At 40.2% G+C, this 14,876-nt stretch overlaps 1 protein-coding gene across 1 annotated transcript in view; it reads right to left on the bottom strand.

Moving 5' to 3' along the window:
- Window positions 1-14,876, bottom strand: part of CAMK4 (calcium/calmodulin dependent protein kinase IV) — a 354,738-nt gene that overhangs the window by 123,208 nt on the left and 216,654 nt on the right. The window contains exons 3-4 of the mRNA XM_077290272.1: window positions 6,181-6,243; window positions 2,953-3,035 (exon numbers count right to left, since the gene is read on the bottom strand). Coding sequence (XP_077146387.1) covers window positions 2,953-3,035; window positions 6,181-6,243 — 146 coding nt within the window. The remainder of the gene's footprint in view (window positions 1-2,952; window positions 3,036-6,180; window positions 6,244-14,876) is intronic.

The following is a 14,876-nucleotide window of genomic DNA, read 5'->3' as shown; positions in this document are numbered from 1 at the left end:
GGGTCTACAGAAACCATCAGAAGGTGTTTGCACGACATTGGGCTAGAGATCTAAAGACCACGTGGGCAACTGATTGAAGAGGGCTTCACAAGGGAACATCATCCGTCCTCCTCTTAGGATTATGATATGAGGTGACATAACGTACAGGAGCCACAAACCTCTAGACGTAAAAGGGTTTTCCACTTTTAGGAAAGTGGCCCCCAAGCTGTAAAATACCTAAAATAACAATCTCAGCAGCCTTGGTATTTTATGAGAAGTCTTCCATGCTCTGTAGACATGAGGGATTCCTGTTCTCTTATCTCTTTGTCATAGGTCAATAGCTGTCACCCTCCCTAGGTATAAAGCTGGCTTTCCACTGCTGCTCAGGTGTTGAGGATTTGACCACAGCAGTGACATTAGGTCAAAAGCGCATGCCACCACTCTAGACAGTCACTGAGCTGAGTGCTCATGCACTGACATTGACAGTACCCGACACCGAGAGTGGTGACGCGTGCTATTCATGTGACGTCACCACTGTAGTCAAAACACTGAAACTGGAGCAGTGGCAGGGGGCCAGTGCTGGACTTAGGGAGGATGAGTATATGTTGAGTTTGTTATTTTATGTATTTTACACAATTTGGTGCCTACTTTCCTGAAATGGGATAACTCCTTTAATTCATGGTACACATTGACTTGCTATTTCTCCTCGCGGCGCTCCTACTTAATACTAAATAAATTGAGATGTTCTGAAAATTTTGTTTACATTTTTTAATCATTTTCAAATTAATTATTAAAATGTCTATCGATTCTGTGATTTCTATAATTCCATGACTTTTCCTTCTTGGTTTTGCAATTTCAATGTCAAGGAGTATATGCACTAAATGTCAGAATGTGAGGGACAAGATGGATCAGTCAGGTTAAATGTTTTATAATCAAAATGCTGGATGGAATTTGATGGAGGAACTGATTCCTGTGATTGCAATGTGTTTGTTCTCATCTCTCCAGCACATTATTTGTTGTGCTGGACAAGTACAGGCACAGGACATTTGATATAATGTTGTGATTCAGTCCCAGACCAGTAACTGAGATAAAGTGGTTAAAAGCCTGACAAAAACACAAAAACTGATGCTTTTGGGTATGCATGTATGCATTTTGCCATCAGATGTGGTCTGTTGATTTGCATCGGGCTCAAAAAAAGTGAGTGTTATGTTACCAGTCTAAGCTCTGTGCTTTGGGAACACTGACTCCTGCAGACAGGTACATCTTCATCTGAGCTTGTTAACCTCATTACAATGTTGTTTTAACGCTTTCTTTTTCAGAGCAGCAGGTTAGAGGGAACACAGGCTGTTGGACCGCATATCCAAGGCATTTGGACAACTTTCATGATAGTTTCCGTCTAAAGGCTTTTCTTGCAAGGCTTTTCTGGGCTTTAAGGCTATGAAAATGTGCCTAACTTTTTTCTGTAACAAACATATTTTATATATTATTTCCAGAAATTATAATAATGATTATTACTATTATTGATAGAATTTGTAATAACAAGTAAATGGGAAATTTCCAAAAATGCATATTAATATTGTGCGTGTAGTCGGCGGTATTTTATGTCAAAACCTGACAAACAGAGAGATTTAGGCAAAAAATTAATCAAGCCATTTTGTACACCGATCTTTATGAAAGAAGGGTCAGAATAAGATGAGGGAAATTCATGAAAAGGCATGCACCTCTTCGTGATTTTTGATGCACTGTAAGAAATGTACTCTAGTCAGTGACTGGAGTAAATGTATCCTCCCAGCTGAAATCTACCCATGAACTGGACAATTAGAAAAATTTTGTAAACGATGAGTTTACAAATGGAAGGACACTGTGCTCCATATTACACGTTATTAATATTGAAATAGCAGTATTTTTTATCCCCGTTTGGGCAGTTACTGTTTCTGACATGCACCTACACTTACAAATTACATTCATAAATTTTGAAACATGTGCAGAAACCTTTCATTAGTCCGGCCATAAATCTACGGCTGCACTCAGCGCCTACGATGTCATGACTCGGATGTCTCTCTATGTAGCATTTGGCCTAATGACTTTAGATATTTAACCCCGATTAGCAGACTGTTGATACTGATATAGTTAATTGATTAGGATTTTTAATGTGCTTCAATGTATAAGCATTTAGAGTAGATGTTATTTAAAGAAAACCAATTTGAATAAATAGCCAACAATGTATTTGTAAACCTTCCTCCTATAGGTGTCTGACATGAGTTCGGCTACCGGCCATGCAAGATTTAAGAACTTCTTGTTGGTATGTGCAGTGAAAAAAAAAGATTATTGTGCTGCTTCCTACCTCAGTTTGGGCATGAGGTCTGTTGCTTAAAGAAAATGATATGTATGTTCACATCTCTAAATGTAATGCTGATTGGTCAATGGTTTTCTATTTGCTGTCCAACCAAGCTATTGGTATCAAGATGGCAGGCCATATTGTACCCTGACACTTGTGTCTCTGCGCTTTTCTACCAGATGCCAGTACTCTTTTTTGCTCTCTATTGATAAAATGTGTGGCTTTATATGAGAGAATTTAACCTGTTTTAGAGGATCACTATTTGTTCTATGAGTAGATGAATTTTTCACCTTTTCCTCAATTCAGCATTTAATGGGAATGAAGAGAATAGCATCATTTGCATGTCTGTCAGCTCCACGAACAAAACACATCAATCTAATAGGGAGACATGATTATGATTTCATTTGGAGGCAGCTTTTCTCAGAAGACCAGGACTCTCTAGCAATAGAAGGCTCTTTGCTAAGTGTCTAAGTCCCACGAGTAAAGTGATGACATTTGCACACGCAGAAGTTCAGTTTCTAATATATTGGTAATGTGAGTGATCCTTAGATCAGCTTATGTCTCTCATGCACCTGATTATGCACAAAAAAAAAAACAATTGTGGAAAATGTATTGATCATTGGTTCATCACTTACCTATCAAACAATTCACCTCCAGTCACCAATTCAAGGACAAGACTGATTTCTGTAGGTGTTTCAAAAATCTCCTTCAGTTTTATCTATAAGTAATTACACGAGTCATCATTAGTTCACATTCATTTTCACAATTTTGCAAACATTGTTAACCACTTTAACACTTTTAGAACAAAAAAATGTTGCAGTTCTACAAATAGTTTTCATTGCAAATATCCTTCAGTTTTGTTTATAGAATAATGTATCTCCATGGTTACAGACTACATTCAAAGCTGTCAAAACTCAAGGAAAAAAATAAAATGAACATATACCCTGCAGTAAGTAAATAGTAATAGTACATGTAAATAATATAGCGTACTTAGCTAACAATATTTTGATGAAATAAGCATAAAAGCCATCAGACCACGACAAGGTGTACCCAATCGGGATGGTCCTATCTCTAGTATTAAAACCTCACCTTGTGTCAGATGACCTCAATATAGATGGGAGCAGAGCAGGACCCAGACGCAACAATTGAGACACTGCCCATGGGAAGCTTTATACATGAAATGCCTAGCTGAAAAAAGTTAAACCATTCCCGTTTGTAAAAAGTACAAGAAAAAAAATTCTCATTTGTACAAACAGCAGCGTGGCTCCCCCTTTTTGAGATTGGGAGCTTTTCCTAGACTATAAGTAAAATGGAGGCTCAAAAATTTGATGTGAACAGGATTAGAGATGGGCGATCACGAACAGTAAAGTTCAGGGTCCGTACCAAACACCTACTGTTTGGGCACGGACCCCAAACACAGACTTCACCAGGAAGTCTGTGTTACTGTTCAGGTTCGGTAGCTTGAACAACCGGTGTTTCAAGAGCTGTCATCTGCATGACAGTGCGAGAAACACCGGCAGCTCTGATCAGCGATAAGATTATTACCACTGGTCAGAGACCAGTGGCTACCACGCTGTTAGATGACATCGTGAGTCCACAACTGTGACTGGAGGAAAATAGTTTACCTCTGGTCACAGGCGTCAGCTGATGGGACTACTTCTCCCATCAGCCTTTGCCTGCTGCTAATAACAGCGAAAGCAGGCGTGGCTAATGGGAGTATTCATCACCCAGCGCCTGCGCTATAAATACAAATGGGTTACTCTGTATTTTAGATAACCAGCATGGGAAAACTGCCACCCTCAGCTGTCAGCTTTAGCAAGGCTGGTTATCAAGAACAGAGGGGTCCCCATGACATTTTTAAAAATTATTTAAATAAATAATTGAAAAAAAAGGTGTAGGTCCCTTACATTTTTGACAACCAGCCAAGCTAAAGCAGGCATCTGGGGGCTGGTATTCTCAGACTAGTAAGGGGTCATGGATATTGCCCCCCAATCTAAAAATAGCAGCCCACAGCTGACACAGAAAAAGAGCATCTATTAGATGTGCTAATTCTAGCACTTTGCCCTGGTGCTTTGTGGGGTTAATGTCACCTTTGTATTGTCAAATGACATCTATAAGATGCCTCTCCATTACTAACTCCATAGCCTTATTGTAAATGAACACACAGCCAGAATAAAGTCCTTTATTTGAAATTAAAAAACACCCTTTTACTTTTTATTTCAAAATAACAAACATAGTTATATTCACTTAACAGCCATTCCATTGAAGCCATCGTCTCCTGCAAAAAAACAAAAATAAAAAACAACCATATCCCTCATCTGTCCAATGTTCTGTCCCACACCGTAATCCATGAGTGTGATAAATAGTCTTCAATCTGTACGATACCAAGATGAAATCATCCAGCTGAAAACCACTGGAGAATGAGCTGCTGCGAGCACAGACTAAGAGACTAGTGGTGCCGTCATAGAGATTACCACAGGTTACTGAGGCTGCATTCCCAGCTGGGCCAATGAACTGCGGTGACCTCAGTGACATCACTGCTAGCACAGTGAGAAAAAGTCTCATGGTGTAGCGCTGAGCTCAGTGAGTTCACCAAAGCTCATGGTGAGAATTACTCAATGTCGCATCTTTAAATAATAAAAAGTAAAAGTGTGTATTTTATTTTATATAAAGGACTTTATTCTGGCTGTGTGTTTATTTACAATATAGCCATAGAATAAAAAAATGGATAAGTGTCTTACAAATGCCTCTCTATTACTAATCTCTGGATTTGATGTCACCAGACAATACAAAGGTGACATAAACCCCACAAATATTAACCTCCACTTGCCACCACCACCGGGCAAGTGGGAAGAGCTGGGCAAAGTGCCAGAATTGGTGCATCTAATAGATGTGCCTTTTCTAGGGAGGCTATGGGCTGCTATTTTTAGGCTTGAGGGGGCAACATCCATGGCCCCTTATTTAAAAAAAAGTGGCATGGTGACACCTCTATTCTTGATAACCAGCCTTGCTAAAGCTGATAACTAAGGGTTGCAGCCCACAGCTGTCAGTTTGCCTGGCTGGTTATCGAAATACAGGGTAGCCCATGTCATTTTTTATTTATTTATTTATTTACAGTGCAAACTGATGAATACTCTGATCAGCCAGCACCTGCTCTCACTGTATTTAGCAGCAGCAGCAGGCATGGGCTGATGGGAGTAGCAGTCTCATCAGCTGACGCCTGTGACTGGGTTTAAGCTTTTTACCTCTAGTGACAGCCGCAGACTCACACTGTCATCTGACAGCGTGGGAGCCGGGCTCTCTGACTGGCGATAATGATTTTACCACGGATCAGAGGCAGTGTTTGTCGCCATGTCATGCACGTGACAGAGTGGCAAACATTGGAGTTTCGGGACCCACATTCATGTGAATGGGTTCCAGGTTTGGGTACTGTTCTGGTATCCAAACCAAACATTTCTAAACTTTTCAGTTAAAGTCGTCGGACCCAAACATCCAGTGGTTCCCCTATCGATTAGCTGTTATCATGGAAATAAAAAGATTTTTATATCAGGGAAAAACACAAAATTGTGTTTACTTATTATTATTAGGATTTTTTGTATTCTAGACATTACATACATACTGTATCACTGTATATTAGTCAGTGCTGTCATTAGTGTCACAATTTAATATATCATTTCATAACTTATGTTAATTAACAAATTGCCTAAAAATATCAGTAACACGATTCAAATAATAGGAGATATAAGCTAGAAATTACCCCTCCTACGATTGGGGCGGCCTTTGTGATAAGCTGACAACAAGGAGCTCATTACTATGTCACTGACTAAAATGTTACAATTTATTTAGAATAAAGTCAAACTTACAATATTCGGATGTGAAAGACGCAGAAGGACCCCAATTTCTGTTCTTACAATTTTCTTATCTACCTGTTAAAAATAAGTATAGGAACATGTTGAACAACGAACATAGTAATTAGAAATAATATTGATAATACATAATAGAATTATTAATCTTCAGACAGTTGTCACTGGGTGGTTTAGTGCAATACATATCAAAGGTTATTTCCATATTTGCGTTTCATGGCCGAGATGGGAATAATTGCTTCTAGGACACGGCCACCACAGTCGGTGGGTTGCAAAAACTGCTGAAGGCAGCGGCATTACACTGAATGCATAACAGAGAAGAATGGGAGTTACAGAAACTTCATAGCACAGCTCTGGAGTTATGCCAACAATGTAGCTCATTTTGTTATATTGTTTTCGGAACTCTCATTAATTTCTACAGGAGTAAAACAACATAGCAGCAGACCTGCGCTTGGGTGTTTTTTACCCCTACTCTGAAGGCAGGGAAGCAACTATTCCCATTTCAACCATAAAACGCAGAGGTGGAAATAACTATTAAATGTGAAATAAATGACTATAAAAGCCCAAAGGGAGAATCTCTATCAAGACTGATATTTGAGTAAGAGGGCAAAAATATAAAAAATTTGGTGAGTTATTTATGCCAGACAACTGTCATAAGCCGGGTTCACATTAGCGTTTGAGTCCACAGCATGGTGCAGCGGACTTCTTTGCTTAGCTCCACCTACTTCCGCATGTGTCCTGCGTACCTATCTTTAACATTGGGTATGCAGGGACTGTGTTGTATGAGGTTGCATCTGCGTGCGTCATTTTGATGTGCCCGCTGAACGCAACATGTTGCATTTTCTTGCATTCGGTGGGCATGTCAAAACGACGCATGCAGACGCATCCGCATGCAACGCAAGTTCCTGTGTACCCAATGTTAAATATAGGTACGCAGGACGCATGAGGAAGTAGCCGGAGCTTAAGGAAAGAAGTCCGCAGCACCACGCTGCGGACTCAAAAGCTAATGTGAACCCGGCCTTAGAGAATGGAATGAGAAATCCCTACTGTTGTCTAATGTAATGTAAAGGTAATTAAAGTGACTTGTTTAGTCTTGTTCACACATTGCATTTTTGCAGCAAAAAGAACAGCAGTTTACATTACCTACAAAATAAATGAGATACATTTGCTTATTTTTTCTTGAAGATTTGAAGTAGTTTCAGAACTGCAGCATGTCAATTCTGTCAGAGCTTTTGCAACGTTTTTCGCCCATTTAAATGAATGTGAAAATAATGCATACAAAATGTCAGCATTTTCTTGATTTTCCAGCCAACACATCAGTATTTGCAGCAAATATTTCTGCTATAAATAATGAACATGTACACACACCCTTACACAAAGATAGGCTTTATTATTTGTGTTCTAATGCTGGTTTGTTTGGAAGCTCTTTTTTGTGATCGGACAACTGTCACAGCAAAAATTCCTATTATAATGTTAAGAATTTGTAATGCAGGAAACATTAGCTTAATGCCTGGTGAGTAATGATATGATTCAGCTCAATGTGACATAGTCAAAGGGTCGTGTTGTGTTAATGACATTGGCAAGGCAAGGTTTGCTGTTTCATAGTATGCAATGCTTTAATGAGTTACTTGTCAATTTACCATTTGCTACATATGTACATTACAACATATAAACACTTCTAAATCTCATCTATAAAACAGGCATCTTTGCCACATTTATGTAAATATCCATTTCGGAGAGGAAAACGATAGTAATTCTACAAGTCAATATTGACCCTTTAACAAACCTTACCCTATGATTTAGGATAAACCAAACCAGACACTACATTTTCTAACATGTGTTTCGGGATGCTTGCACCTCATTAGTGAAAAGCAGGAGGTCTGATTTTGATAGGTGACAGGTTTTGGACAGGGATTTAAGGGGTAATGTTTCAACCAATTGGTGTCTCTATAGTTCAAGTCCTCTTCCTTATATTGTCATATTTAATGACTTCTAAAGATTTCCGTTAACTTTAAAGGCATATTACCTTTTGAGAGGATTATGGCATATCCAAAGTTAATGTCTAAGAAATATTGGTTCTACTCTCAGTACTCCCAGATACCTGGAGAATGAGGGTACTGTTTCCCACAATCAGTACTCTAGAAAAGAGTAGACCATGCCCAATACTAGCCACCGCTCTAACTCCCATTGCCAGTCTGGAGTGCTAAACAGGGGTCAAGGAACCCAAGTATTTTGATGTAAGGGGAACCCAGATGGTTAAATGGAGCTTTATTTGTGCTCGCTCATCCCCAATCCTGAGCAATAGGTTACTCTTCTTCCCTCAGACATGGAAAACACTGTGTGCAGAAGATTGGGGGCCTTACAAAATAGCATAGCAGACCACATGGGATCCGGGGGCTATATTTTGTGTCCCCCTGCTCTAAGTCAATCATCGTTGTATAAATGAAGTATAAGCCTTCCCTCATAGTGTATAGACCATGCTTATAGAGAAAACCCTACTAGGAATTGAAGAATTTACCTTTGGAATAATTTTAGTAGCAAAATACAAGTTTGGTTAGACATGTTGCTCAGATAATCACTCTATTATGTGTAAATCCTGTTTTATTTCATGGTTCATGATACCCGATGCATATGGGGTCTATATTGCGGCATTGGGGTATTTGTAGACTTTAAAGTTCCAGATACACAAATAATGTGTAGTTGATGTTGTGAAGCGATGATGAGAGGTTTGTACATGGAGTACACGTACAATCTCACACAATCTATAATGTGCAGTACCATGGACAGAAACCTCTGACTGCACAATGCCGAAGATGTCGCATTTCATGATTAGAGTTCCCAAGAGAGAAGGAAGAAGCATCGTAGGAGCTGTATCGCGCTTGCTGTGAGATCAGCATTACAATTGTGTTGGATATCCTACAAACCAGAGCAATCAAGAATGATTTCAGAACAAAAATAAGATTTTTCCTAAGCCGAAATGTTCTTCATTTGTATTTTTAAGGCATTTCCAGCTGCTTTCCAGTTTACATTTCATGCCATTATATTTACTTCCTTAGAAACAATATCAGTGCACAGCTCCAAATTTTAGTAACGGGAAAACAAAAATGATCTAAAAAGAGCCAAGCTGTTTCTGGGTAATTTGTTTGAATTGCAAATACATATATAAGAGCTTCTATAGCCATACAGAAATTAAATTAATTGGTTTTATAGTTTATTTTAAGCAACTATTATCACATTAGAACCAACCTAAGATTAAAAAAAAACTACACAAAATGGGTGATTTTACTAAGCAGGTTGCCATTGCCACTTCCAAAACTATAGAAGTGATGGTTTCCTGGCTGTTTTACCTGTAAGGACCAGACCACCTTGTAGAAGTTTTCCCAAAATGTGCTGCTATACTTAGTTATAGTTGTTTAATAAACTGGAAAGAGCATGGTGCCCCAAGAACAATTACGATAACACAACATAAACAATAAAGTATGCAAACTAGAAATTTTATTAATAGGGTACAAAAGACTAAAAACAACACGGATGTATGAGGATGTGGTGTATGACTACTAAGAACACCAACAAGGAAATAGGCACATATACAAAGATCACAAGGGTACAGTCATGGAGCCATGTGGCACAATAATACAAGTAAAACTGGCAGTATTGTGCACAATAAGGGAAATAACGCAGGGTGGGGAGAGGACACTATTGTATGTCAGTGACCAAGGTCCTAAATGCAGGAGATTCCCACAATGCCCAGCACCCGCCCCTATTGCAACTGCCTGAAGAAAAAATGCTATACCTAAGCCATAAGCCCCAGGCTGAGCTTACCCATATGTGCGATGTCCTATATGTGGTGTCCAAAAAAGTGCCCTGACGCACGTTTCGCGATTGTCGCTTCCTCGGGAGGCAATGTGAGTGTGGCAAACTGAAGGATGTTTTGTATCATTGTAACAGCTGTTGCTAATTAGCACTGGTGACGAGCGGCGCCTGCGGGTGGACAATCTCGGCCATGCCGCACTACTTCCGGCTATCCCAGCGGCGCACAAAGTGGGGAAATATCCCCGTGACGTCAACAGATCTGTGCGTCGCTGTTAGAGGATGCCGTTAGGAGGCGCGGCTTAGCTAAGAGTCCATCGCGCATGCGCACCACCAGCGGCCATTTTGGAAAAGGGAATAAGTGCTGGCAAATCGGGGATACAGGTAAAATATGGCTGCACATTTATAGAAGAGCATAAAATGTATATAGATTTTAACAAAGAACCATCGCTACCATTAAAGCATAGTGAATCATAAACAGTTAACAAAAAACTGATCATGGTGTATTTAACACAAAAGCGAGATATATACAACATAAATATATGCATCATATTTTACAAATGCTAAGAGAATGACGAATGCTGCCGCTTCCCCTTTGATGTATAATCAAAAAGATGCTCCCAGCAGATATGTGATCTCTTCCAAATGGAAATACTTGTAAATGGCATCACCAGCAAAGAAATATAGAAGAAACATGGAAACTAAAACCAAAATGAGGGAAAAGAACACAATGATTAAAAACACAGATTAAAACAATTGAAACAGGGGAACAGTGGTATTAATACCAGAAACGCGCCTATAGGAAAGGGACAAACGATAATTTTTCATTTAGGCCATTTGGGGCCATAGTCCCCAATAGCACTATCCAGCGGCACTCAACTTGTGCTAGGGTACGTTTGAGGTCACCACCCCTATTACCCGAGTGGACCCGATCAATCCCCCGTACCTTGAATGTATCAGGGTTGCAGCTATGATACATTTTAAAATGTCTCGGAATCGTTTTAAGTTCCAACACATTGTCTATGTCCCTAGCTGCCTCAATATCCCTGACGTGTTCTCGGACCCTGACACGAAGCTCACGAGATGTGAGGCCTACGTAGATTAGATTACACGCACAAGTGGCGTAATACACCACATGAGTGGTGCTACATGATATATAACTTGTGATCCGGTAGTCCCTACCCCCTCCCGCCGCAGAAAAAGAAGTGGTTCTAATGATATTCCTACATGCCTTACAGGAGCCACATGGAAAGCATCCCCACCTCTGTGGTCCTGAACCAAAAATTCTTGGGGGTGCAGGGACGTAGTGACTCCTCACCAGCTGATCTTTAAGACTCTTCCCCCTTCTCGCTGTAAGAAGGGGGCGGTCAGGCAAGATATTATTTAGGGTGGGCTCAGTTTTCAATACAGACCAGTGTCTCTGCAGAACCTCCCGGATGTCATCCCATCTGTTGTTGAAGGTAGAGATAAACCTTAACGGCTGATCTCTCCCAACGGGAGTGAGTCTGGGAGGTCTGCAGAGCAACTGGTCTCTAGGGGAGCTCCTGGCACGTAAATAACCCTTTTTAATGACCCTCCTGCTGTAGCCCCGGTCCCGGAACCGACCGGCAAGGTCCCGAGCCTGACGCTCAAAGATCCCATCCGCAGAGCAAACCCTCTTCATTCTAAGGAACTGGCCCACTGGTATAGCTCGTATAGTTGACCTGGTGTGAGCTGAGCTAGAGTGCAAAAGGGCATTAACCGATGTTTCCTTGCGGAATATACTTAGTTATAGTGAATGATTGTTTCCAACATTCCACTCTTTTAACAGTTTTTATTCCATTTGAATATTTTAATTAAAGCCCACCTATCTCTTGGGATTGGACTTATCAAAGTTTGACTGCTTGTCGGCTAAACACAATCACGTTTTTGATCATCCACATATTATGACAATCAACATGTCATAACATTCTTCCTAAAATGCCAGGTTTTTGTCATGTAAAAAAATCATACCAAAAAGAAACATTTCAGAACTTTTTATTCCTTTAATGTAACCCTTAATCTGTACAATTCAATTGAAAGAAACTAAACGCATTGCGGGTGTAAAAAGAAAAATAAAGGACTAAAATAGTGGGGTTATATAACATACTTTGTTGAAGTACGCTTTGAATTTATAACAGTAAGTCTTTTAAGTTAGGAGTCTATCAGCATGGCCCATCTAGAATTGGCAATCTTTGCCCACTTTTCCTTGCAGTAGCGCTGCAAATCTGTCATTTTACAAGAGCATCTCCTGATTACAGCGCCCTCTTCAGGTCAACTCACAAATTTTTACTTGGATTCAGATCTTGGCTCTAGCTGACCACTCAAAACCTTTCATTGTCTTCAGACAAAGCCATACTTTTTCTGATTTGGAGGTATGCTGGGGACAGTTGTCATACTAAAAGGTGAAATTCCTCTTCATTTTCAGATTTTCAGCAGGGGCCTGAAGGTCCCGTTTCAGAATTGTCTGATATTGGAACTATTCATACTTCACATCACCTTGACTAATGCCTGAGTCCCAACAGCCAAAAAATAGCCCCAAAGCATAATTCTGCCCCCACAATGCTTCATAGTGGGTATGGTGTTCTTTTGGTGATGCACAGTGTTGGGTTTCTGCCAAACACACCTTTTGGAATTATGGCCAAAACGTTTAACCTTGGTCTCATCAGACCATAACAAGTTTTCCTACATACTTTAGGCAGACTTGTTGGTTTTTGCAAAACATAGTTAGGCTTGGATGTTTTTCTTTGTAGGAAAAGGCTTCTCTCTTTTCAATTTATCCAACCAGCCAGACATATGAAGAATACTTTCCAGAAATTCCAGTAGCTCCCTTAATGTTTCTGTAGGCCCCTTGATAGCCTTCCAGACCAATTTTCTTATTGTCTTTTCAGCAATTTTTGACGAACGTCCAGTTCTAGGAAACTTCATTATGAAAAATTTTAGTGACTTTTTCATGACCATCTTCACAGTGTTCCATGATATAGCTAATGCCTTGGAAATTAAGTTGTACCCTTTTCCTGTCTGGCAACTTTCAACAATGAGATCCCTTTGCTGTGTTAAAAGCTGTTTATGGACCAAGGCTTTTACTGTATAATGCAACTAAGAAAATGTCAGCAAAATCCTATTAGAACAGCTAAACTTTATATTGGGTTAAATCAGATTAATTTTAAATGATGGCAGCTGTGTCCCGACTACTATTTAACAGGAGTTTAAATTTTATTGGCTAATTCTGAACACATCCGCCTCCCCAATTATAAGAGCATGTTCACACCTATAAAACCACATTATTTTAGTTCCCCCCACCCCCCCCACCCCTAAAACTGATTTCACTTTATTTGTCAATGGATTTGTACAAATTTTTAGTGAAATTAAAATTAGAAAAAGATTTGAAATGACTCTTCTTGGTACGATTTTTTTTTTACATGACAAAAGCCTGACATTTTTACAGGGGTGTGTAGACTTTTCATGTATACTTTATCTTTATTATAGGGAACTCATCATGTTGAAAATGCAATCAAATATGTTAGTGGAATGTCATATAGCTGGAGGAGATGAGCAAGTTGTTATATTGTATGTTGATACTAGCTATTCTGGGTTTAGGAGTCCAGTTGGCAGTCCTAGGCAGTAACAAAATACTCATTTATAATAATTATAATAATAATTTTTATTTATATAGCGCCAACATATTCCGCAGCGCTTTACAACTTATAGAGGGGATTTGTACAGACAACAGACATTACAGCATAACAGAAATCACAGTTCAAAACAGATACCAGTAGGAATGAGGGCCCTGCTCGCAAGCTTACAAACTATGAGGAAAAGGGGAGACACGAGAGGTGGATGGTAACAATTGCTTTAGTTATTTGGACCGGCCATAGTGTAAGGCTCGGGTGTTCATGTAAAGCTGCATGAACCAGTTCACTGCCTAAGTATGTAACAGTACAGACACAGAGTGCTATTGACTGCATAAAGTGTATGAGAACATGATGCGAGGAACCTGATTATGTTTTTGTTTTTTTATTATTTTTTTTTATTTATTTATTTATTTATTTTTTAATAGGCCACACAGGGATGGTTAGGTTAATGCATTGAGGTGGTAGGCCAGTCTGAACAAATGAGTTTTTAGGGCACGCTTAAAACTGTGGGGATTGGGGATTAATCGTATTAACCTAGGTAATGCATTCCAAAGAATCGGCGCAGCACGTGTAAAGTCTTGGAGACGGGAGTGGGAGGTTCTGATTATTGAGGATGCTAACCTGAGGTCATTAGTGGAGCGGACGGCACGGGTAGGGTGGTAGACTGAGACCAGAGAGGAGATGTAGGGTGGTGCTGAGCCATGGAGTGCTTTGTGGATGAGGGTAGTAGTTTTGTACTGGATTCTGGAGTGGATGGGTAACCAGTGTAATGACTGGCACAAGGTAGAGGCATCGGTGTAACGGTTGGTGAGGAATATGATTCTGGCAGCAGCATTCAGGACAGATTGGAGCGGGGAGAGTTTGGTAAGAGGGAGGCCTATTAGTAGAGAGTTACAGTAGTCCAGACGAGAATGAATAAGGCTAGGTTCACATTGCGTTAGGGCAATCCGTTTAGCGCTAGCGGATTGTGCTAACGCAATGTTTATTTAGGGGCCGCGTTAGGGGTCGCGTTAACGTCCCCGCTCTCACAGATCCCCGATTTGCGAGAGCGGGGAACGGACCTCGGGTGCGCCGCGGACGCTGCAAGCAGTGTCCGAGGCGCGCCACAGAAGAACGGCACATCGCTAGCGCGAGCCGAAAAAGGCACGCGCTGGCGATGCGCTACAGGGAAACTTCACATTGCTGTCAATGGGTGCGCTAACGGACCCGTTGCACGGTGTTAATTGCGACATT

This window comes from Ranitomeya variabilis, chromosome 1 (genome assembly GCF_051348905.1).
Source record: "Ranitomeya variabilis isolate aRanVar5 chromosome 1, aRanVar5.hap1, whole genome shotgun sequence".
In the NCBI taxonomy this organism is placed as follows: Eukaryota; Metazoa; Chordata; class Amphibia; order Anura; family Dendrobatidae; genus Ranitomeya; species Ranitomeya variabilis.
Note: the sequence above shows the minus strand (reverse complement) of the source record. Positions and strands in the feature narration are given on the sequence as shown.